This window comes from Cygnus atratus, chromosome 9 (genome assembly GCF_013377495.2).
Source record: "Cygnus atratus isolate AKBS03 ecotype Queensland, Australia chromosome 9, CAtr_DNAZoo_HiC_assembly, whole genome shotgun sequence".
Classification (NCBI taxonomy): Eukaryota; Metazoa; Chordata; class Aves; order Anseriformes; family Anatidae; genus Cygnus; species Cygnus atratus.
Genome location: NC_066370.1, coordinates 9,766,370 through 9,793,163, shown reverse-complemented (window position 1 = coordinate 9,793,163; position 26,794 = coordinate 9,766,370). Strand labels below are relative to the sequence as shown.

Sequence of the window (26,794 nt, the reverse complement as noted above, 5' to 3'; positions counted from 1 at the left end):
GTGTTTAGGTAGGTGAGAAGAAACACAGTTAAATGTGTATTTAAACATACTTTTGAACCTTCAGAAAAGCTGTGAGTGAGAGCAACCTGCTTTACAAACCTCCAACATGAAATCTTCGTGAATTCTGAGTGTCATAGCAGCTCACTCATCTCGTGGAGTATGTTATAAAATCTGAGTGAGCTACACTTACACAAGAACAAAATGCAAATAGTTGTAAACCATGATCAATTTAGACTTTGGAGACAGGTGCCAGTATTTGGGATTTTTCTTCACAGCATCCAAAAAACATTGGGATTGATTTCAGTGACGATCTCAGCTGCTCTAAACTCCTTTGACATGCATTTGACATTTGACATTCAAGCTAATACTAATGTAGACCTCTAAAAACAGGTGGATACAAATTACACACTGAAAGTTTTTATTTCTGATCAATATAAAGACAGCATGTACAAATGTCTATATATTGTAAATATGTCTAGTCACAGATGTATTTCACTCAGTCTAAGAAAATTTGGAATGTTTCAGTTCTGTTTCTAATAAATACTTAACACTTTTTTCTCTCCTTCGATATGTAATTGATCTTCTCTGAGAATAACGTATAGATTAAGAAACAAATAAGCTAGTGAGAAAATATAACATGAATTCTCAAAAGATCTAGCAAAATAAAAGGATTAAGGAACAGTTCCTGCACTTGCAGAAAGAGACTTTTTAAGGAAGAAAATTAAAAGTTTATAGAAGAATTAGTTGGAAGGTCTCTAGCCCAACCTACTCTGACTGGGACTCTTGCTGTCTCTACATCTGGTTGGCCATGGCTTTGTCTAGCAGAGTCTTGAAAACTTCCACAGAATTGTGAACTGAAAAGGAGCTTCTAAGAAACGTTTAAATTACCAATGAAAAGAAGATTTGAGAGAAAGAGAATTAAAACATTTCAAAATACATCAAGCACAAAAACATGGCAGTAATGGTATGGATCATTTACCATTTGTTGATGTAGAAGCAACATTAAACATAGTTTATGCTAGAATCGTTAGTATTTTCATGAAGTTAGACGTTATTTTCACATTATACAATGTTAATAAAATATATTCTATGTTAAGAGTAACTACTCAGAATACTAAATATAATTACGAAACTTAAATCTGCTGCAAGACAATGACATATAAGAGTCCTTTAAAAATACATAAGGTAGGAAGATCTCTGAGCCTTTAATATTCATATTTATCAACTTGCAGAACACAGCGTAAATGCCAAGCAGAGCTATCTTTTGAAAAAATAAAACTATCTTTTAAGAAGTATTATCTTTTAAAAAAAACATAAGCAAGTACATGTCTGCCATTTAGTTACAGGCTGTGCAAAATCGTGGAAGTGCTGACACAGAAATGCAATTTTAGACAACTAAAAGATGTCAACAGACCTGATAGAAATCAGCAAACATTCCTAAGATCTTTGCAAACAAAGCAGCTACTGTTTATTGTAGAGACCACAAATTATTTCAACAAGTCCTTGGATTTAATTTCTTTTATTTCAATTTCTAGACATACATAGCAGAAGCTTCTCACTCTGTGCATGTGTGGCTTTCCAAAAATCTAACACAGACAACTGGATAACTACACTGAATCCCCCCAAATGGATACCTTACTATAATTATATTTCATAAACACAAACCTTTGGCATACGCTCATAATGCAGACAAATGTACGCACTTATGTTTTCAGTCAGCTTTCCAAATAGGGAAGCACAGCACCCTGAGCTGTAATGACCACATTCACGAGAATCTAAAAAAAAACCCCTCCAGATCTTGTTTTTTATATAATGAAGACACTGTGTAACTGGATATTTTATTCTGATTTACCAAGGCAACATAACTATCAGTCAAGCAACTAATTTTGCATAGTGTGAAACTACATTCTTAGTGTAATTCAGAGTATTTTTGTAAAATTAATTAACATAGATTTCCTGCTAGAAAATATACAGAAGTACGATGTGTACTGCTAGAAACCTCAGTTTTCTCTCATTAGCCACCATGGGTAAAAGAGACCCAAAAATTAGCATGCATTCCTACATTTAATGGAATTATTAGGATGACAAAATAATGATAAATATCAAGGCTTCCATTTTTCCAATCTAAATTCAGACATTTGACTTGTGTAGGAAAGTAGTCACTCTAAATTCTCTATTACTCAATACTAGGGAAAAAAAACAGAAATACACAGAGAAAGATTTAGCCAATTTGAGGTCTCAATCATCCTCTAAAAGTGCCTGTTTCTGTCTATTAATACAGTAATTAAGTAAAGGAATAGACTTTAATTTTTGGTGATTCAGTTAGATGCCTACAGACAGCTGAACATGAGCCTAAGCATCCACTATTATATCAAAAGTGAATCTGACATTAGCTGTGCTTTGAAGGTAATTTTAATATAATTCTTTTTATGAAGTGTTTGTTCAGTTTTACTTAGACAGAAGGCACACATGACTTTATTTTAAATTTGGTGTAGTAAGTGTCATCTTGAGTTTTCCTACAGTTTAATACTCACACTTTTGTAAAAGCATGTGGCAGACATTTCTCTTACCTGTTCTTTTACTGGAGTGTTGACATTTGATAGACATTGCTGGCAGACAGCCAGAAAGGATTTCACAGTTTTCCTCAATACCAGTAAGTCCTCCTAGAATAAGGAATAAAAGGGAAATATATAAATATTAATAAAAGTTTGCTAGAACAAATCAAAACAAGAGGATGGTGATAATTTCATACATTCAATCCTATACACTACCAAAACATAGAGAGAGGCCATGAAATGTATGCTATTCATATAGCACAGAGTAAAACAAGTCATTATTTTTCACAAGAATGGCCCAAGGTTCCTTGTAATAAATACTACTAATAAAGCAATACATTCCTGAGGTAAAATTATCTGTATTTTATTTGGATGTAGAGTATAAATGTTTCAGAAGAAAATGTTCAATACATCAAGGTGAACACACATGGTGGTTTATAAAGAATTCTGTATGTAGATTAATCAATGTGAACAAAAAATACCAATAAGGTGTCTCGAGTTCAACAAAAACATTCTCCTAACCATGTGCAGATGTTGGAAATGTGAAGGCATATCACAGAAATCTAATGACTTAGGGAAGAAGGAGGGAGGTTTGTTGATCTGGAGGAAGAAGGATTTGTGGGTAAAAAAAATAAACAAATGCCTGGTTTGATCACCTTCATCTAGAGACAATCCATGTATATTTTAGCTGTGGGTACCAGAAGTGGCAGGTTCAATGGGAAAGCTGGGTACTTTGACCTGGGGCTACCTATGACGTACCCTGATGAATACATATTTTTTTTACGGATAACAAAGTGAACTGGTGAAAACAAATCAAAATAAAACATAAGATACCGGAGCATAATCCTAAGTATGTAGCAAACAGCCACCTGGAAGTAAGAAATTACAGAAGAAAATATTTGTGAAAAGCTCCTATGTGAAAAGCTAGGACAGCCTCTGTCTTGTAGCCAAGAAATTTACTGAAAACGACATAGCTGGGCACCTACTTAATTACTCTGTTTACATTAGGACCAAACTCAACACAGGGAACAAAATACAAACCACAAATCACTAGGACTTTGTGTTAGCTTCACATTTTGTCAAAATGACCAGCTTTGTCAGCACTGATTTATAGATTCTGCTACTCTGCATTGCTCAGGTGATACAAATACAGCTTCTGCCCTGTCTGCCTCTGTCCCGCTGCATTTCTTACATTCATCTGCAACCATTGCTTTGAAGATCTTTCTCTTCCCTTTCACCATCAGAGATTTCATATAAAGGAGGACTCATTGCAGCCATTAATTCACACTGAGGCTGCTGGCATACCACCACTGCTGCCATTCCCTCCGTGGTACCTACCTGTATCAGCTTTCCGATGGAAGACAGTGTGCCCTACAGAACAATATCTAACCTAAATCTAAAGAACCTACATAGTGCATATGCACCGATTTTTGATTATGATGGATGCTCAATCCATATGGCTCATTTCTAGCGTTAATTTCTTTTATTGCATCCTATCATAAGATCTTGTTATTCTTTGTTTACTGAAAGCCTTTTTGTGGCCCATATGCTCTTTCTGTACTGATTCACAACAGAAGGCAGGTCTACACTGAAGCAACCAGTGTGTTCCTAAATCTCTGAACCTCTCGTAATTTTCAATAGACTTAAGTGTGGTTTTCTAATCTGGACTCTGAAGATCTATAAGTTATATTGCCTTCTTACTCCTAATCATTCTTCTCTGTTAATAAAGGCAAGGATCCCTTTCTGCAACTGCATTACACCACGATTACATGACGTGTAAGGTAGCTCTGCTCTCTTCTAAGTCACAACTTTTCACTGATCAGCATTCTTGTTCCCAGATATGTCTTCTATTTGGCTGCATTAAAATGCCTCTTTGCTTATTTAATTGTAATTTGTTTATCAATTGATCCGCATTTTAAAAAGTTTTGCTTTACCTTCCCTCATAATTGTTAAAAATAATAATCACTCTTTAGCTGCAAATGGATTCCTCTTGGAATGCATCAGAAGCTGTTGCACTGTGTGATGATTTCCCAATTTCAATTTTTATCTAATATATTAACCAGTTTTGAGCTACTGAATATAAATTACATTAAATGCACATATTAACCTGAAATGCAATGTGATACTAATGTCCACAGAAATTGGTATTTCAAAATAGTGTTTTTATCAGTCAAAAATACAATCTTCTCAAGAACAAATTTCCTTATTCCTTCCAGTCTCATTTGTTGGCCATGTTCTTTGTGTCCTTCAGCCTTGTACTGACTGTTTTCTATCAGCCATTCCAAGTATTTTACCTAGGACTGATGCTAGGCTTATACGTTTGCTGTGTTACATAATCATATGATTTATGCCTTTAAATATTGGTATTATAATCACTTCAATTTCTTTCTATCTATAGAAATTACTTTTCATCATAATTATCTTCCATTTAGATGCTAACGAATTCAAAAGAGAAACTAAAACCCACAAAAAATCCCAGACAGAGGTTAAAAATTGCACGTCTCCCATTTTTCTTTCTGTCAACAGCTGAATAACACCTAGGTATACACTATTTATTATCCTCTTGCTTGCCGGCATGACAAACATTCAATTTGAAAAGTTAGAAACAGCAAAAGAAAGCCCCCCTGAACAGTGCAACAGAGCCATCTGGAACTTTGCTAAATTTGGAGAAATCCCCAGACTACTGTAGAGTGGTAATGATTTTATTTTTTCTTTTTTTGCTTATTTGTTTGTTTGTTTGTTTAAGAAAATGGTATGGAAAAAAATGAATTCGATTTTCAAGTCTTTCACCACTCTAAGGCACACAGCCACGGTTCTTGAGGTGTGATTACATGCTATGTGGACTTCCGCAGAAAAACTGGTATAAAAAATTTACTGTCCTCTAGGTTGCTAAGGTAAAGCCATGGGTTCACACTGTGAACTGAATTACTGAAGTGACCCAGGATAAAAATAATCCTTTCCAGAACTGTACAGCTTATATCTTAAAATTTAACTAGTACATGGAACAAGAATGAGCCACTAAGAGCAAGGACTTAAACTGTTTTTGCCACCAACTGTAACTGAACAACTGTATTCACAAGACTTACCTAAAATTTTGCAGTTATTTTCTAGCTTTAAACTGAAGTGTTTTTTTTTTCCCCATTTAAGCTATTTAGAAATGCTGTACTTTTGCTAGTGGCTTTTCTTCATATTTTTCCCATTGCCTTTCCTCTAAACTACTTGTATTGAGTATTCACTTCCTTCTTCTTGCAACTCCAATTCTTTGAGAAACATTACAATGTTCAAGAGCCCTTAGCTCTCAACGTTACTGTGGAGCACAACCTTTTGCACCTTGTGACTCTTTTCTTCCCTTCAGCATTTTGTGCTTGCTTTCATTGTGCCAATATAAATATGAAAAGTCACCAAGTCACTACGTTGTTCCTGAAATCCCTCTTTAATTCCTCTCTACTAATTCCTCTGCCTACTAATCGGCTAGTAATAGCTATGCATTTGGCTAGTCTGGCTGCTTCTCGTTCAGAACTATTTCGCCTTTGTCTTGCCTATGAATGCCTGCTCTATTCATCCTTTTTCTTACTGTTGTAAGATTTAGGACTCTATTCTTCTATAGATATCTCCTTTTCATTATGTACATGTACAGTGCATTGTACAACAGTCCCAGGCACCTGGTTTATTGAATGCAGGCATAGATCTAGATGGAAAAAAAACCTGTACAATCTAATACCTGTCTTCTACCTCAAAACACTGGACTTGTTCCCCATGATCTACAGACAAGAGAACTCTCACTGGGAAATTATCAGTTTCCTTTGAAACTACCTTCAAGCCTCTTTTAATTTGAAGAAAGCTTTTTCTCTAGGCTACAACAGACCGGTCCCACAAATGGCACAATATAAATCACCTCCCCCGAGCAGTGTGCAAGTTACCACGAAGAGCCCTGCTCTGCTCACCGACAGCCATGGTCCTGGCCTCGGCCTCTTCTGAACACTTACAAGAGGCAAGGCCAACGATCAGAGCACTGGAGCAGGGACACTGCCAGGCTTATGCATTTCATCCTTACCTGCCAATCAATGTTTCCTTCCAGATTTTAGACTCCAACATGACACTACAGGATGTCATTTTTTTCCACAGGACACCTTGAAAAAGAGTTTTGAAATAACTCTGTCTCAACTCTGTACTGTATTTAAGTTAACTGGTGGAATCTTACTTGGCAGAGAATTTGGACTTTCTTACTACTTCAAATAATCAGTAATTAAAGACATTAAAATGTCTTTAAAATATTCTATGCTGGTATCATTCTCTTAAGCATTATGATCAAAATTGCAATCTGCAAACTGTATTACACAGTGTGGGGAAACCTGCAGAGCATCCTCTTGGTAACAAGCCTGGATACCAACAGCCGAGTGCAACAGTGTGTGTGGACAGAACAGCCACCACCAACCGCTCCGAGGGGGTGTTTGCCTAAAAACCAATAATGCTAAAAGGAAAGTTAACAATGAAGTTGCTTAAAATGACCAGATTAAACAGTAACCAGGAGATTACCAAGAAGCCTTTGAGAAAAGCAGAAATCACTTTGAAAAGAATTACAAAAGAGTTGTGAAAATTTGTGATCAAGGAGCCCCCTTGGGGTGGAGCAGCGGGGCAGTGAAACCATGCCAGACACGCAGCGCTGCCACCGTTCCCTAGGCCTCGCGGGGCATCCTCCCTGCTGCAAGCCCTAAGTAGCCTGCATCCAGCTGAAGGACTGCCAGTCTGGGGTGCAACATGTGGGAATGCACACCTCAAGGGTGTCCAGATGACTCTGTAGAGTGCTTTGCACTGGCATATGGATTTGCAGACTGGAGGAAGTGGCATGGATATATACGAAGCTGGAGCACCCTCATGTCCAAGAGCAGCCGTGCGTAAGTAGGGGATCTCCTGCTCCCTAAAGAAGGGCAGTGGACATATACCTCCCACGTCTTGTGGGAGTGGAGGTGTACATGTGTAATTAAAATGCATGTGTAACTCTGAATTGTGTATGTTGGGGAGGGGATTGGAGTCAATTGTGAATAGTTACCAGCAGGGTACTTCAAAATGTGTACATGTTAATTAGCATTTCTGAAGTGTCAAATATTGTGGTTTACCTGCTGTATTGCTGATACTGATCCTGGAAATGTATTTCACTGCTTGCAGGTCAATTTCATGTCTTTAATAAATCAATAAGCTGTCTTGACCCTAATTTGATTTAAACAAGAGTCAAACAGCTTTTCCCTGCCACACATATTAAGCCTACACACCAGCACCCCTAGCCTCATGTAGTCAGCCAGAATCCAAGACATGCGCAACAGCTGTAACATAAAGTGTCCCTCAGAAAGCAATAAATGTATCCTGGGCTTGGGCATAATGCCTGCCACAGTGATCTAAACAGACAGCTTCCAAACAAGGGCAATCCTTTTGCGAGAGAAGCTGTATTTCTGGAAGAGCCATCTGAATACCAGATAAAGAATAGCTTCATTCTTAAAAGATTCTGTTTCCAGTTGTATATCCCTAGCTGTCATGTATGACCTTACCCCAGAACCAAATTATTAACAAAATTATTAAGCAATTTTGAACTCTGCTCAAAGAACTCACTTTGAAAGAGCAATAGAGCAACTACTATTTGTGAGTATGACCCAGCTGGTAGCGGATGAACATTTCTTACAAATCAATCCCTCCATCTCTGATCTCTCAGCCTGGATGCTCAAGGGAAATCTAAAAATATCATCTTCTAAACATGAGCCTGGGAACACAATTCATAAATCTACTAGATACAAGACAACAAAGACTTGGACAGATTAGTCTTACAGCCTATTATAAATTATTTTCTCCCCGTTAGCTTTTTCATCTGTCACCTATCTTCCCTTCCCTTCCCTTCCCTTCCCTTCCCTTCCCACTATCCAGCTCCTACTTCCCACCTGGTAACTTCTTATCACCTCCAATTCCCTTGCTCCCACCTTCCTATAGGTACGAACAACCTTTTCCTTTTCTTTCAGAGACAGCTTACCTGGTCTGTATCTAAACGGAAACCATGAAATTATTCTCACCTTATATTTTGCATTGAAATCTTCTGTTATTTTAAATCTGAAGGGCTTACGAGCCCAAAATCCTCTCATTTTTTTACAGCTATATTCATTGGTCTATTAAAGATACTACTTCAGTCTACAAAGCATCACCTCCATATGTCCTTAGATGTATAGAAAAGCTACAGCTACAGAAAAGGACCACTAGAAAGCTAGATGGATCTACATATTACAATAATGTGTCAGAACTGTTCATTTAAGAGCCTGAATAACTTCAAAATGTTAATGAAATACACCATTCTTCATTCTGATACGCTCCCCATTAATGACTTTGTCTTCCCATACATCTTACTTCTGAAGTGATTGATTCCATTTAATGTCTGCTGACTTATAAGTAAGCCTAAATCACGGCAAACAACCACGGGTAAAATGATCTAACAGATTAAAGGATGGATATACTGCACTCTGGATTCATTTTCACAGTCAACAAATTAAAATTAAAAGTTTCATATAAAAACACATAGGACAAACACATGTGGGCAAAGCTGAGGCTCCTGTCCAGGTAGAAAGAGCTGAAGGGCATTAATGGAGTGCTCCGTAGAACTAAGGATGCAAAACATTGATTACTTTTGTAGGTGTGAAGTGAAACCCCAAACATTACAGAAATAAGAGCTCTCTAGCTTAGAGTGATTATGATTTTCACTGGGGATTCCAGAAACATAATTGGCTTGTACTTCAAATGGTTGTTCACCACAGAGCTTTCATAGTCCTTTAAATTCCTATGACCCACAGAATGACTAATATGAGTCAGAACAGAATACATGAATAGTACTAGAAGCACATGAAAGGTCAAAGCTGTTTTTCATCCATTTCATAAAACAATGCATCATATAAATGTATCCTATTTTGAAAAGTAGGAAAAAATATACAACTGCACTGAGCTTGTCTGCAAGAAAAAACGCATTTACTAAAGTAAAGGGCCTTTTCTCTTTCAGTTTAACTGGACCATCCTGTTGACATTGCAAACAACAGACCACATTAATACCAAAATTGCAAACAACAGACCACATAAATACCAAAATGCAAACCTCTTGACCAGGTCTTGTACAGATAGATGACATATACATTGGCTGCTACCTGCATTTTATGGTAAGTATGCTTCTTTTGCTAAAATTCAGAGACAAGAAAACACAAAACCTTTTTTCCTATAATGCTACTGGTTATCACTCTGCATGATCAATATTATACTGCACCACTTCACTGTATTTATTTAAAAAAATGGAAAAATGCAGTGAAAGGAGATAATAAGCTCACTGAATGCTCTGAGCTTATACAACCAGAGCAGGGCAAGACAGCATCCACTGCTCAAAGGCCCAGAAAGCAGGAGGACAGAGTTGCTGGGCATCTTCAGGAGTGGGTAAGTCACCTAGCAAATCCCCAACAATCAGAGCACTTGGGGAAGAATTTAATAAAGCTGTTGAAGACAGCGCCTAGGCTTCAATGGTCGACCAAAGTGCTCTTAAGTTCTTGCCTCCCTGCACCCAGTACAGATAACGAGCAGTCCAGTTTTCTTTACTAGGGAACCATTAGAACAAGATTTGGTGTGTTGGTTTTATGGACTTACAGGCTAACGTGTTACATGGCCTCCTGAATTTAGTTTTAGTTATTTATCTCCTTCTGTCAAAGTGAAATTTCTCCCTAGGGAAAACAATGCTGCTAGCTAGGAGGACTTGAGATGCTTTATTGTGATGAGATTCTGAATTCATTTAAACCAAATGGGATATATCCAGTTTTTCCAGTTATAAGGAATTGAAATGTGAAACTGACTACTACCATGCCAAAGAGATTGAGAAAACACCTCCGAAATTCAGAATAAATAGTATCAGTAATTCTTATTTTCTAGTAGCTCTTTTAAATGTCAATGTCAGCATTGAAAAAAAATTACAATAGAATTATCATTTTAAGTACATAAAACACTGATTTTATTAGTACTTTAATATAGCACTTTTTGAAGCTGATGGAGAAGTACACTTACTATTACAGTTTTCATACAACTTTAATGTGATGTGTTACTTCTGAAGAAGTCCTAAAAGACCAGATATTGGCCTCTCATTGAGAAATTGCTAAGGATAGGACCTGGAAAAGCTAAGTATAATGATCAAGTTACATGTAACATTGTCCTTAGTGGATTACACTTGCATGCACTTGCTTTTTATTAGTATTGTCACCTGCTAGTAAGTCTACATTTATATTTAGCAATATGAAAGACGTATGTAAAAGGTAAACAAGCTAAATACACAAAAATACTAAGCTATCTGTGGTGTACAAATCAGTAGCATTGCCTGCAACTGTTAGGCAAGCATTGTCAACTTATTCATTCATGCAAACTGCAAACTCACAATAAAGTGCATTAAGTATCTTCAGCAATAAAAATATAAAAATCAACTAGTATCGAATCCTGATGGAGAGAAGCCTCTGCTGTTTGTTTGGCTTACTGAGACATATGCATGATATTAAACAGATCTTAAAGTAGTGAGTAAGTCAAAACACAAACATTTTATATCAGCTTCACAAGGGCATGAAATGACTGTACTTGGCGGAGTTAAAGAGAATCAGGTCTTATGTCTTTTTAGGTTAAGCTGTGTTTCTTCAGCAAAGTTTGTATAATCTACTTACTTTGGAAGGGGAGCCTTCAGTGATTTTTACCAGCTGCCAGAGAATAGAGTAATGCGAACATTGCAGCGCCTGAACAACTATCTGTAACAGAGGAAACACACAGAATCTGAGCATATTGGAAATATCAAACAAATCAGTGAAGTGTATGTAAAATGCATAACGCGTTTTGAGGAGAAAAACAGGAGCAGCTCTCAGGTAGTATCTTTAATTTTCAAGGGCATGTTTTTCCTTGGTCAGGTTGGTGCAATAAGAAACTAGCCTATTACAATGAAAAAAATACTGTGGATATGCTAGGAAACAAAACAGAACAGAAAACTGTGCCTGGGAATACAGCAAAAGGTGACATCACAGCATGACAGATGTACAACCCAACATCTACATATCTCACTTCAAAAGTATCTGTTTAAATACCTCTAAATCTTACTTCACGAGTAAAATGCCTTGAAATTTGTTCCATTATCAAATGAACTAGTAGCCCAATGTTTAAAAACGAAAAAGAGTAAATAAATATTTTTCTCAAGGAAAGACAGGATAGTATTTGTGATGTCCTAAAAAGTATCATTGTCTTTTAAAAAATTCAGTTCTATAACAGGTGTTAAAAATTCCACAGTCTTTTCAGTATGAAGATGCTTCCAACGGTTAATGATTCTGTGCATACTAAGTCAAGTTTGTAACAGCTTTTAGCTGCTTTAAAAAATGTTTGTTTAAAAGATATTACTAAAAGCCAAACTGTTCCTTTCCAGCAAACTCCTTCCAGCGGACTGAGGAAAGAAATACTGAGGAGAGTTCAGGTTTCAGAAGCTTTTTTCCCAAGGCCTTACAGAAGTATTTGAGGAGCTTACACATGTATCTACTAAGCCCAGAAGCTGAAAAGATGGCTGGCAGTTGCAAGAACATTTTTTTTTTATCTGCTGGCCCCTTCCCTCCAGGCAGCACAATTCCAGCATTAAGTAGCAAATGCAGAGAGAGCAGAAGGTCCCACAGCTTAAAGCCTTGGCTTCGAAACAGGCATGTGGCAATGAGTTTGGCTAGAAGAGTCAGTCTCTATTATGGCTCCAGCTACTTTCACCTCCGTTGGCTGTGAGAAAAGCCTCAGACCTACCAACACCTCCTACCTCAAAAGCACTTCAACGGATGTCATGGATTTTTTTTTCCTAAATGAAGTTGGTTTAGAATTAACAACTGGCTTCTAACTGAAATGAGAAAGGTTCGTGGTCTTCATAAGCACCCATTGTACCTTCAATGCACAATAACTGCAATAATTTGAACTGCAGCCAAGGTTTACAAATGATGGGTTTCTGTGTAAAAATCATGATTTATGGAGTGTTTTTCACAGCCAGGAACATTAGTTATTTCTTACTTTACAAATGAGAAAGGTGAAAGGTGAGGCAAGTAGCTCAAAATCATACAGAGTAAAAAGAAAAAACAAGAGCAGTATCCAAGATTTTCCACCTCATGGACAGTGCTTCACTACAAGAGTAACTTCATTTAAGACTCCATGATTTCCCTAAATAAGTGCCACTAGTGCATTAATTTATTGAACTTCTCTATCACTAGAGTCTTTTAAACACTGAATCCTCAGATGATGCAAGACACATGTTGCTGATGGTACCTGTTCTGGCATAGCTCCATGTTCAATTCCAGTTCTTAGTAATCTGTAGCAGTTACTGAACAGATCCCATTTTGTGAGATCATGAGCACTAGAATGAGAGATAATAAAGAGATTAGTTATATTTCCCAAAACTCCACATCACAGCAAGAATATAGTCTGACCTGACAGCTCAGTGAGCAGTTCAGTATTTTTGCAAAGCCGAGACAATTGAGTATGCTGACAAGGCAGCTGCACAGTTAGCTCACATCATGTTAAAAGCGTAAGTTAGGTTTTCTGATGATAGAGGAAAAGGATGTTTTACCACATTGTATTTCTGTAGGAAGGAGGTAAACTTGATGCATACCGTGCAACTTTAAAGTTACTTAAATGTAGCTACAATCCCCTTCTCAGTGTTGCCTCTAAATCGTAATTGTTGCCTCTTTTGTTCTAAACTTTGGCAGAACTTCATTAGACACTTCTCTAGCACGCAGCAGAAACTATAGCCCAACTGCAGTAGTGTATACTGAATGAAAAATTGCTTTAAGGAAAAATTACATAATCTTCTGCCTTATCATTTGGCGAAAAATATTATATTTTATCACTAAACATCCTGGAATATCTAAAGTCAGAATGATGTACATGTATATGAGACAGAGATGGTGTTAACCACTCCCTCCATTCAGTGTTTCATATTTCAATTGTACCAACCTGATTTCCACAGAGACGAATACAAATGAGATTAGCAACATATACTTTATAGTCTTACACACTTCCAACAGCTTATGTTATAGTTTTTTAATAAAGAACTGAGAAATACTAAATAAACTACAAAACATTAAGGTTACATGAAAGACAAGAATTATATTTCATAACAAATTTAGTTTTAATATTGTTCTCTAGTAGAGTAAAACCAAAAATTTGAAACCATTTATATGTTTATAACAGAGAATGCCACCTCAAAATAATAAAAAAATTGGTGATTAAAATACTCACCTGGAAGAAGAAGGGATGCTCAGACTGAATTGGCTGGTCTAAATTAGATAAAGCAGTCTCATCTGTCTGGCTTCCTTTCATCCCAGCACCTTCATCGCCAAGATATGCCCACTTTTCCCACCCCTCTGCTTCTGCCCTGTGTTGGAGCTGCCTGACTTTGTTTAAATAATTAACTACCCTGCTCAGTGAGAAAGAATAATTCTTTACTTCTGTAACGAACAGAGGCTGAACCAGGAGCTCTGAGATCCTGCTGAGACCCTTAGTATGAAATGTTTCCCAGTCTGGAGTGTGTTGGCCCCATAATCTGGAAAACCTCACTGATAAAATTTTCACAGAAAACATAGCACTTAGTGTCCTCGAGCTGAAAATAAATGAAGTATGCTCTCTAGGGTTGTGCCATTAAGCAAAGGTGCATCTTAACTTCTAATTAAGATCCATGAACAGAAGAAAAACTATAGGAAAATCTAAAATGAAGCAAAACAAACAACCCCCCGCAACAAACAAAAAAGCGACATCTCTCCCACCTTCTGGATTTATCTTCAAAGTATAGAAGTAATATGTTTTATAGATAAATTATAGGCTGTCAGAGAAATGCCTCTGATTAGTCATATAAAGCACACAGATCCTGCTTCAGCAAATCACAGGCTTGCTAGCAAGGCAGAGTTGTACCTCCTTAATTACAGCACTGTAATTAAAGCAGTAAAATCTCCTTGGTGTGCAGAGGCAGATATCACCATAGATTATTCTACAGAGAATACGAAATGAAAAATTGTCTCACATCTGTCTTTTCATTTTAGAGCCCTTCCTGTCAGGCAGCTGTTGCAGGGGGCATTCCCTATTATCCTGACAGCTGGGGGCACCTTAGCTTTTTGCTTGGAGCTTGGCCTTACAACTGTCCTCAGGAAGAGCTATCCAGCTTCCAAAGCTGAAAAATACTAACTAGAGACAATTTTCAGAGTGTTTTTTTCAATATAAACTTCCTTGAATAAAAGCTTCCACATTAAATTTAGACATATTCTAGTACACTTTTGTCTCTTTTGAACTACTTAGCAACCAAAATGATAGTGAAAAAGATACCTTGGACACAACCCAATCCTCCACAAAGGTTCAGATTTTCCAACACGGAGGCTCCAAGAATGAAAATTCATACAACACAGCATTTTCCTTATCTTAATCCCTTCCATTTCAGAGTCTTCCTGGACTACAGAAAACAAGGCCCAACACTTCATCAAAGGAGGTTTATTTTCATCCCTATGGGTAGCACTGTCTGCTGGGGCATATTTCAACCAGAAAGTAGTCAGATGAAGTAAAGGTACCAGCTCCACAGTGTTTCTGAAAGCGTGGAAAGAAGCAGCCTATAAAAATTCCTGGGAGCAGAAGTGATCTCTCTGCCCACGAAACTGTTCTCTTATTAAAACAGCACAAAGTCACAGAAGCAGTACCTTGGGCTTTGAACAGCTCTGCTGGATGCAGTCTTATTTCTCTACTGAGGTTTCATTTATCATAATTTCTACTTCTTCCAGATTGAATAACTTAGTCTGAAGGAATCTGTTACGATGTATTGGTCAACTACTGGAAAAAAAGGTTAAGTGAGGGGTTTCTCTAACAGGAAGATAAGATCTGATCACGAATATGCCTATCTTGGGAAGAGCCCTGCCTGATCCTGCTTATGCTGATAAAAAGACAAGTCGTGTCTGGAGAGTTACTATAGCCATCACCAAGCTTCTGAAGTCAGAGTGGAGGCAGGGAGGAATCAAATTCTGTATTATGTTTGAGGACTACTGGCCAGTAATAACAACAATCCTGATTTCTAAATAAGAAACAATGTTCTATACACAAGGGAGTATGGAAAAGAGCACATCCAGAGGAAAAGAGGTGATATTTGAGATTCATGTCATGGAATCAACTGGAGTGATTAAATAACAACTGCGGATATACAAACTGCTACAGCACTGATATATTAAGTGTGAAAGCTCAGATGAATTGAGCCTATATGGAAAGATTGTCTCCATGTATGTAACGACAGAAAAAAATGCTATAATGTCAGTGAGACTCTGGCAAAGAAAACAATCTTAGAAAACAAGCTTAGATGTTTACTCCAGGTGTTCTGTGCAGAAGACCTCAAAGAATTTATTATTACATTCTGAAAACTTGGAAATAAACATTGTAATGATGAATTTCATTCGTATTGAAATACGAATATCCTTGATCGATGAAAAGACCTCTATTAAAAAGTGTGCTGCAAACCCTTTTTGAAGTAGCTTTATGGCCTTTCCAAACATCCATCTCCCATTGAATTGGTTGCACCGTTCCAGAATGTAGGGAGATAGAGCTTTTCTAGTACTGACTGACTTCATTAACAAACTTGATTTAAATTAGCTTAAATGGGAGGAAAACTGGGCAGCAAATATGGTCTACAGAATATCCCTCCCGATCTTCTAAGGATCCATTTTTAAAGTTAAGTCATTCCCAAATGAAAAATCGCCATGAAATGATCCACTTGGAAAGAGGATTAGCTCAGGCTTGGGAAATCTCAGTACAGAAGGGTTTTTGGTCTGGAAGGCTTTTCTGATAATGCCTGCCATGGTCATTCCAACTTGCTGGGTTACTTAATCCTGGAGTATGAAGAAGCAGTAACTACAAAGGAAACATAAGCACAAATAAGGTAAATTTCTGTCACTGAAACACAGGAGAGACTTGTTTCTATTCAAAGCCCCCAACAGCTGCTTTCCTTTGTCAGAGCAGTTTTATAAGATCTGAAAGGTATCTGTTGTTAGCCTGCAATTTCAACTTCTTCCATTGACTTTGGCTTGCAGTTGATGACAGACAATGACAGTATCTGACAAGAGCAACTGTACTTTGAGATAAGAATGCTCAATGCAAGTTTAGAATTGAAGATCCTAACCTCATAGCTAAAGATTTGGCAAAAATTCTGTCTCAGATGGTATGATTGTTTCCCTTCACAAATAAGTCATGGTGGATGTAACATTCAGTAGAGTAATAAAAAGATTTCGTTACTTCTTTAGATGCAAGCAGATATTAATTAGAAATTCCCATTGAACTATAATCTTTATATAATAATTTGTTATTTATAACAAATCTGCTGAGAAATGATACACAGCTGCTCTTCAGCTCTTTTAAGATTTGATTCTTTTCTCTTTCCTATTGTTTAAAGATGAAGGTAGATGTCCCTTACCCTAATTTGTGTGTCATTCCACAAAGCTTTGTTTAGAATCTGAAATCTCTCTCTAGAGAACTGGAAAACTAAAGGAAAAAAATAGATATGGGAGAACCTCAGGAAAGTCTTTAGATTTGTGCTTTTTTCTTCATTGTGAACTACAGCTTTCACCAGTCCTCTCAGGAAAAGCAGAAGTGGCTCCAGTGTGTTACCGGGGAGACTGAAAACCTAATTTGCACGTGTCAGCCTGCTGCACTACAGAAATTAGACACAATTTAATGATCTCTGCGGGACTCCTCTGGAATGGAAACAAAGAGCAGACAGTTCAGAACCATATCATACAGTGATCCAATACAGGATTCAAGATAAGTGAATAGTAAGCACAGTAAGGAAAGAGAACCAAAACCCCCAAACCAAAACCACTAACCGGTATAAAAGAGGTGGCAGAAAAAAGATCCTCTCAAATCCTGTCATAAGGAAGAAATGATTTGTGGCTCTCAGACATCTGAATATGAAGCTTTCCTACATGCTTAACAAGAGCAATTACTTCCTATAGTTGATACAAGGGGAAGATTAGTTCTTTGTGCTATATACCAAAATTCAGACAATTCAAGTGAAAATTTCCAGGTTGCTCTACAAGTTACGAGAGTGCCCAAAGGTATAACTGAGAGCAGCAGAACCCTGGAAAGCTGCTGCCTGGTTCCAGTTGGCTGGCTCACCCTGAGCTTAGTGAAGGAGAATCTGTGTAACCCACAAAGTAAAAATGTTGCCAACAACTCCACAAGAAACTATTCTTGGCACTTCAGCAGGAAGAGAAAGCATCTTCCAAATTTTTATCATCAATCATTAATTATTACTACTGCTCATTTTCCTAATTTTGAGCAGAAACACTTCAAAGGCATTGAGAAACTGAGAAAACTTGCTCCAGGGCCTTTCTAAACTGAAGGTCAAAGCAAAGATTTATTTTGCATCCACAGATGCCAGAGATAAGAAGTGTCCCTTGTGCACTGACTATATGTCATGCAGGAGAGTATCATTTTTGTGGTAGAACAGGTATAAAATCATTTAGTGCAAGGGAGGCTATGCCATTTGCAAACCAAATCTGTAAAAGTAGCCATTAACTAACCAAGGACACTGATGTATCCAAGCAGTAGTACAAGTGCCACCAGTCATTCATCAATCTCTATTTTGTATTTTACACCTTAAATTTTCTCATTTTTTAACACCAGACACCAGCTTATACTTGCTGAAATGATAACTGCAAATTCTCAAGGGAACAAAACACATACTTGTGAAAAGAGGTTAACCTCTTTAATGTTGAAAGAACATTGTATATGTCATCGTCATCAGCTTCTTCTCCCTGAAAATGAAAAGAAATTCATGAATGGAGTTCAGCAGTTCACCCGAGAGTACATTTCTGCATAGAGAGGAGCACATTTCTTTGAGGTTTTATGTTGACAGCAAAACGGAATCTAAATTTTACAGTGACTTCTGTCTAGATTCCGTAATAATAATAATTAAATAACTACTGCATAGCACTAGGAAAAGCAAGATCACCCAACAATATGCAAAAAAAAAACCAAAAACAAAACCAGAATCCTCCAGAAGTAGAAACCATTCCCTGGACAAAAATAAAATAAAATAAAATAAAATCTATCTAATTTTACAGAAAGGACTGAACTGCAATTTAACCATGAGCTGAAGAATGTGCTACCAGTATGAAGCCGAATGCTTGCTTCACTCTGCACCAGATACCTGCAGATGTCAATAGAAAGTATTTTAAAATGGTCAGTGGGAAAATTCCTTTCTTTTCATATCCTTCATTGATATTCACTGTGTCACACACTGTAATACATGACAATTACATTGCACAGAATGACAAATAGTCAGAACTGGATGGAAGCTTTTTTGTTATTTGTTTTTGGTTTTAAGATTTACAAATCTGGGGAGACAAGAGTCCAAGAATAAATACTGCACAACTCAAACAAATCTTTAATTTTTCATTTTTTTACGTTTTAAAATATCATTATCCTAATATTTCTTTTAAACTGAAAAACAAGTGGAACTAAGGTGCTTCTGAAACTTATTTCTTCCAGCAATTCTCTGAAATAGGTAATCCACTTAAAGCAATTCTTCTCCATTTTGTTTTGATCAATCAGAACGGTTGTTTAGCTGTTTTCCAGCTAAAGGCCAACAATTAAAACATCTCTCTGCCTTCAGATGCAATTGTCAATCAATGTTTCTCTCATTATCAACCTAGTGGGAAGCTGTAAAACAATGTAATACTTGCTTGATTACAAGTATACAAATTTTCAAATATAAAATCTCTTTGAAATGATAAAATAAACTTATGAAAATCATTTATTCTGCAAAGAATCATCCTGCAGAGAATATCAAAAAGGCCAGCATTTTAAATCCTTGCTATTGCTATACTCTTTCTTGCTTACTCTCACTTTTGTCTTATTTTTGTCTCCACATCTTCTTCCATGTCATACATCTTTATTTTTATTTACTCTATAAATAAAATTTTATTTTTATTTACTCAGTTTTTATCTAGTCTGAAATGACAAGTTTGTATGTATATAACATATTACTTAAAGACAAAAAACAATAATTTATTTAATACACAGTTCTAAAAGAAAGACCGTAGCTTAATTTTCTAGAAATGTACATCAAAAATTAAGTGGATTTATCACAATGCATGACAATATGATGTGCAGAAAAAGATCTACGCAGCCCCTAAATTATGTTTAAAAAGCAGGAGAATTACAACAAATTAGGTAGTGCTACACAAATTTATGTAAAGCAAGAAAAAATGAGTAAGGTTTCTATCCTTATTTAATGTATTCTGTCTTATGCATTTTGAAGAATAATTTCTTCAGGGGGAGAAAATCCCAGACACCTCCAGGTTTCAGACCTGTATCTTTATTTCCTACTTTCCAAAGCTCTTTCAATAGGCCGTCATAAATATTTGACTAAATCCTCTCTTCCATTCAAGACTTAATCCAATTTTAATTCTGCAGCCTGCATATCCATTTGGGACTACTGGAATCACCCCAAGCATAAATGTAAATGCACCTTTCTCTGTATTTTTCCTCAGCTTTCACCTATTCATCCGTTTCATTTCACATGTGAACTGTTTAAATACTAGAATACATTTTCAGAAGTAGGATTTTCCTGTGGTCTTTGTTTTACATCATCAATTCTTTGCAGATTTAATGCTAGTCCAGGGAATTTTCCACATGAAGAAATAGTTCCAAATAATTATGATACAGTTGCTGCTGTACTCTCTCTTCACATTGGTAACTTCATGACTTAATTGGAATATTTTTCTCTAGTCTATCATAATGTATTTTCCATAGTCTAACTAAATTCATTTTTAGGAAACAAACCTCCTGCAGCAGATCCTCTACAGAATGGTTGAATCGATCCACAAATTCATCAATAAGTTGGCTGTGGGCTATGTCAACTCTGTTTTGGATTGTATATTCTTCACTACAGAGTATGCTGTAGGTTTTGCTGCAGGCTTCAAGAACATCCGATTCCACATGCTTTTCCACAACAAACTTAATCTGTTTCAGTAAGGCATCCAGATGCTGTAGATCAGAAAAGAAGCTCAGCTTTCACCTTGTCTGAACAATGAAACTCAAAGAAAAAGTCAGTCAAAAATACACCAGGTTAGATTGCTAATATGCCAAATGAAGGCACAGTGCTGTGTGACTAGAATAACTATCAGATACTTGAAAGCAACCAGCATTCTTGCCCAAGGTACTATACCTTTTCCATTCTGCCGGTGCTATAGATTTCCAGATCAAAATACTGAGGGATTTGCAGGAGATTTGCAACCTTCTCTGCATCAGCGGAATACTAGAACGTCATTGAAACAAAACAAAACAGTGAAGTAAAAATAAACATCTACACTACAAAATAAAAAAGTTTAAAGTCAGTTGTAAATGCCAGTGAGCAATTTATTTTGTAGAAAAAGGTACCTTTGACAGCAACATAGGAAGTGCAATAATGAAATGCTCAGTCAATTTATTTCTGTCATCTATCTGAGTTTTTCTTTCTTTTGCTGTCAAGACCTGCAAGTGATCAAAAATAGCTACAGTAAATATAATTTCTTCACATAGTATTAATTTTTTTGATGTTGATATTAAAAACAAAAACTCATGCAACTACATTTTTAACAAATCAAAAGAGGAGGGAAAAACACTCAAAAACACATGAAGAGTGATTAAATAGGAGGACCATGTGTCCTAAAAGAAGTGATTGAAAAGGAAAATATCACATCATCCAGCCTGATATTGTTGCTACGCATCAACATGTTTTTAGGATTGAAATTCAAATATAACCCAAGTCAGTGTAAGCTTTGTTACTGCTTCCAAATGAATTGAGCTCTGCCTCTCACACATTAAACAAAGTGTTCATTGTAAGACCTCAGGGCGAACTGAAGTATAATTAAGAAAACCAAAACCAAACCACACTGTAACAGTGATTTTCATTAACAGATTAATGGCCTCATCTCTAAACTGGAATGTTATTCTCAGTGAGAACATGCATCCAAGTTCACAGAACTCATTTACAAATTTCAGTGACAGATATGTTGAAGCTACAAATGCTGTCATCACAAAATCACCTTGAAACAATGAATAGATAGATAATAATCAATACAGCACGATTCATAAAAGCTTAGAGCTGGCTTCTTGGCTTCAGAAAAGGAGAGCGGTCATATAGAATACTTTTGAAAACAAATAATTATAACAAAATATTAAAGTTAGCTGAAGATTTACATATAGCAAAGCTGCCAGACTGCACAGTAAGGGTTACAAGCTAAAGTCAGAGTGGAAACTATTTCACAAGAACATGAGTGCATAATTAGAAATCTGCTCCCATTTCAGCTCAGAGAATATGCTAGTGAGATCATAAGAACATGACAAACCTCTACTGACAAGTCAAGAGATCTCTGCAGTTACCAACCCACAACTCATGATCTAACTGAAAAGAAGCAAAAGCTAAATGTCATACCTACACCTCTGAGTCAGAAGGAACAGCTGGAAACAAAACGTGCTTGGATGACAAGTAGCCTATTGGGTAAGCAGGAACCCCAAATGACCATGGAAGTGAAGGGGAGCAGCTAAAGGTTTGTCAGTAAGGTCAGAAAACACTTCCATAGCACACAGCAGATGGATACACAGGGCAGCAAATACAACTCCCGTACGAGCACACAGTGCAGCACCCGCCCATGCCAGCAAAAACTGCTGGCTCATCAGAAGGCAAGACGAATGCAGCTAGCAACTCAGGCAGTTAGCAACTCAGGATCCCACACCCGAACAACCCAGTCATATCCTGGTGACCAAATATTGCTCAGTTCAGTGACGCTATTAATTAAGCTGGGTCCCTAAGGATGATCTTGATGCTCTTTTGATCATCCTTCCGAAGGTGACATTTATTCTTTACCTTTGTAAAAACAGAGACATTGAAAATCTAAGACTAAGAAATTTTCTGAAGTCAACTGAAATGTGGATCTTTTGAGAGAGAAAAATTACCCAGAAAGCTAATAGTAACATTATTTGGTGCTCCAAACAGAAAATACAAACATGAATATTTCCTTCAATTTAAAGATTGTTTCATCTTCTAGAATGGTTTACAGCTAGAGGCAAAACATGAAGTAAAGTTATACTTGCAATATGGTTTTAGTAACAGCAGATATTTACATGCCCATGCAAATCTGAGGCAGTACCTTTGTAGATTGCCCCCCTTATCCCTGAAATGTTTTAATTAATTATAAATTTATTAGAATATGCACTATAGAGTACAAAAAGCAAGTTTAAATTGATGGCTTCCTGGAACATTTCCTGGCATGCTGTTTCAGGACATAATGCTAATCTGTTTTTGGTACATAAAAACTAAGAAGCTAAGTAGCTGTGTTTAGTTTAGCAATAAATTGTGATAAGTCTATCTCTAGATTTCACCTTAAGTAGTTCTGAGGATTCCTTTAATAATCTAGTTGTGATTATTCAGAGCAAAACCTAACAGAAGTACCAAATGTTCACATGGTTTTATTTCATTACAGTCTAATGTAAATAAGAGGGGGACTAAAAAAATCAGGGAAATAAGTTTGGGAAGCTGAGACTCTTTTGGAATGTGAACACACTATTTATGGAGAATACAGGTGAAAGCTGTTGATTACCCTGATCTGGTGACTTACACTGAAATGCTTAAAGTGCATGCCTAGCCTTAGGAATGGAATTCAACTGATGTAGATCTCCAAAGAGCCACTATATCATAAATAAAAAAGAACCTAGAAAACAGTAGGGTCATTATATCAAATTTTGAAATGTTATGAGCACTCAGAGGAAAAGGCCTAAGAGGATGGATACATAACACCACAGAAGCATTCGGGTTGGGATGGACCTTGCAATGTTGCAGTCCCATCCCGCCCTCCTGCTCAGAACCAGCTCTGGTCAGACAATGGTGCTCAGGGCTTTGTCCAGTGAGATCTTGAAAACCACCAGGAATGGAAACTGCACAACCACTCAGCCCAGCCTATTTTCCAGTACTTAACTACTCTTGAGATGAAGCTACTGTTGGCTTCTTCTGCAAATTTTATGTCTATATTAGCAGCACATTCCTTTTAATGAAGACAGCCAAAGATAATCTTGTTCTGCTCCTGAGTTCTACACTCTCAGCTCTAATCTAGATGAGCAGTGAAGGCTGTAGATGCTGGTAGATTCCAAGTCTAAGCCAGGGGTATGATAAAAAGGAAATTTAAAAATAATTTAAAAAAGATTTTCATGCTCTAAGTTTGCAATACTTAAGCCATCAAAGCAAAACCCAAAGTGAAAAAGAAAAAAACTAAACATATCTAAAAACAGATCATTATTTTTCTTCAAAAAACGTTCACATGAAACACCAACTATAAAAATCCCATTTAGAAGTGTCAAAATGTGGAATTAAGGAAAAATATTTTATGTTAATAGGGTAACATAATGACACACACAGGTCTGAGCTACCCATTATAGTACCACTTACTCTTTTGCCAGTGCCTCTGCCTACTGGAGGGTGTGCTTCAGCAGCTTGTCTGATTGTACACACCATCAGTTCAATAAGAGCACTCTCCTGCCGGTCAGACATTGCTACGGAGGGAAGAGAACAACAAAGATCAGCTTTGATGATGCCTGAAAGGCATCCTAAAGAAGACAAATCTGTGAATGCAGTTGTAAAATACAGGGAAGAGAGAAAAAAACAGACATCATTTTGTTCATAAAACTAAAGCTTGCTTGCTCACTCTGTGCATTACTAGTCACATCATCTTAAAATGTATATGGCAGAACTGAAAGAAGTCCAGAGAAAGGCAGCCTGGAAAAATGATGAATGAAGGGGAGGAATACAACAAAGATCTATAAAATAATGAGTGTCATGGAGAACAGAGAGGGACTGACTATTCACTGTCACTCCTTACAAAACATTTGCACGATCATGAAGTATTATTTCTGGTCTTTTTGAAGTACTTCTGGTCACATCTAGAGTGCCAAACCCCACTAGGCTATACAGAAACCTCAAAAGAACCAAAGTGCCAGGTCCTTTCCTAAGGAAATTATCATATAAATAAAAGACCACAACTGTAGCAGTGAATACCAAAAGTCAGATATTGAAACACAGAGATGACCGACTACATTGGTTTTTCAACCACCTAACCACTGTGAAGGTACTTGAAGAAGGAAAATCCTAAAGAATTATAAGGGACTTTGAATGACAAACATTAGGAACTCTTTGCTACCAACCTCCCTGGCTACCTGATGCCCACAGATCTATTCTTAACCGAAGAAGATACAAAATTAATTGCAAAAGAATTCCCTTATTTTTTTCCTTTTAAGAATTCACTAGGATTTAATATTGTCTGGAAAATCCCCGTATTTAATTAACACCACCTGAAGTACCTGTTAACTCAAAATTGTATTAGCTACTGAATTTACTGAAATGTTCATGTATACACTAGTCATTTAAACATTCAGACAAGAACCCTAGACTTTAATATTAGGCAACAACACTACAGCAGCCTTCGTGAGTTGGAAAGCGTAATGTAAAACTGCTGCTTCTGAGGCAGAGTGCATTAAAAATGGATGAAATTAAAATCTAAGTAATTTGTACTTCCTCAAATATGCTGTCTAAACAAACCACAACAAATACTTCTATCTGCCACAGTGAAACACCTTTTTAATGCATATTTAAAAATACTGTGCAATATCAGTACAGCAGAGAGGTTAAACAAATACCTTCTTCTCCTTGGACTGGTTCCTCCAAGAGCAATTCTGTCATGCATTCCCAGTCTTTCAACAGTTCTTGAGAGCTCTCCCACAAACTGTCCACCAAGTAGGCTGCGTGTTCATGCAACTAGAAAATCCAAAGCAATGGTCAGTACAGTGTTCTGGTACAAACTGTAGTTCCTCAACTGTCACAATCATTTAGGCATGGACTGTGTCCATGTCTTCTTACATGAGGGGGAAAGAAAATTCAGTCTGGAACTAACTCTGGAAGGTCTCCCTTCATCTGAATGATACAACTGCATGACAATGGCGATACACTTTAATGGAAAATGGAAGAAAAATCAATTAAGCGTGTCTTTCCATAAAGTAGCTTGTTGTGAAAAACCTCTCAAAGTTGTGACTTAGGAGACAAAAACTTACATATTCTCACTTTCCTACTCTATTACAAAAAGGAGAGATGGTGAGACATGAGACTAAGAAGGGTCTGTAACACATTCTTTCTGAACAGGCATTTATTTTTCTGTGCAGAACATGGATATGGAAATATTTTTTCATTTTAGTATAATATCCAATATTAGGGTGAATGCAACAGACAACAAAATGAAAATTTGTGTAATGGTGTTCATATTACATCTAACTGCTGAGACAGGAAAACACAAGGCAGTATTTATCAACACAATTCAAACAATATATCAATAACTGAGACAGAACATTTACAATTTTAGGAATACAGTAATTATAAAACAAGATACTTACAAATTTTATGTTAGCTATATGTGTATTTACATTTTGAAATAACCATGTAACAATCCAAAGTCATCAACAGGTACAGTTTTGTGATTTGTCTACAACAGATGGAGTGCCAAAAGTGTTGTATATTAATTCTGGTTTCTCAGAAAACAGCAGCAGAAATCCTACTGATTTCAGGGGGTATAGAATGAACAGTAACTTATTTTTAATTGCAAAAAAGGGTTCTATATGAATGAGTACAACTGTTGTAAACTGAGAAAAATGATCCATGGGCTTCTACAGATTTAGAAACCAATCTTAAACACTATTAAAAAGTAACAAACACATTGTGCAGAGCTGAATTGCTTGCCAGACATGGAAATGACTTCTAAACTGGAAAACACCTAAGAGCTTATGGAAGGGGATGCCAGTATGTCTACTTATTTTTCAGTTTCTGTAAGCTTTGAGGAAAATGACGTGTCACAGAGCTTTCTGATGCTTGTCATAGGGTTATCTTTACTGCCTTCTGAATGCACCTTCTCAGACTGCAGTGATTACATCTTCTCATCCCATGCAGATGAAAACTCCCAGATCTCTAGCTCTTTATTAAAACTGGAGTCATAATATCCTACTTTGTTTGTAACAACCTTCTCAAAAAAAGCAATAGCAAAAGCTAACCCTGAGAGAGAAGGGTCTCAGCAAGCAGCGTATGGCTTCTATGAGAAAACATTTTGCTGATCATGGCTTTGGGAGCAAAGGTGAGTTCATTCTCT

General features: G+C 36.8%; 1 protein-coding gene across 1 annotated transcript in view; it reads right to left on the bottom strand.

The window, feature by feature from the left end:
- The window catches only part of STAG1 (stromal antigen 1), a 185,061-nt gene that overhangs the window by 26,115 nt on the left and 132,152 nt on the right, over positions 1-26,794 (bottom strand). The window contains 9 exon segments of the mRNA XM_050712522.1: positions 2,571-2,663; positions 11,264-11,344; positions 12,876-12,963; positions 18,315-18,385; positions 20,418-20,621; positions 20,803-20,892; positions 21,015-21,107; positions 24,058-24,161; positions 25,302-25,419. Coding sequence (XP_050568479.1) covers positions 2,571-2,663; positions 11,264-11,344; positions 12,876-12,963; positions 18,315-18,385; positions 20,418-20,621; positions 20,803-20,892; positions 21,015-21,107; positions 24,058-24,161; positions 25,302-25,419 — 942 coding nt within the window.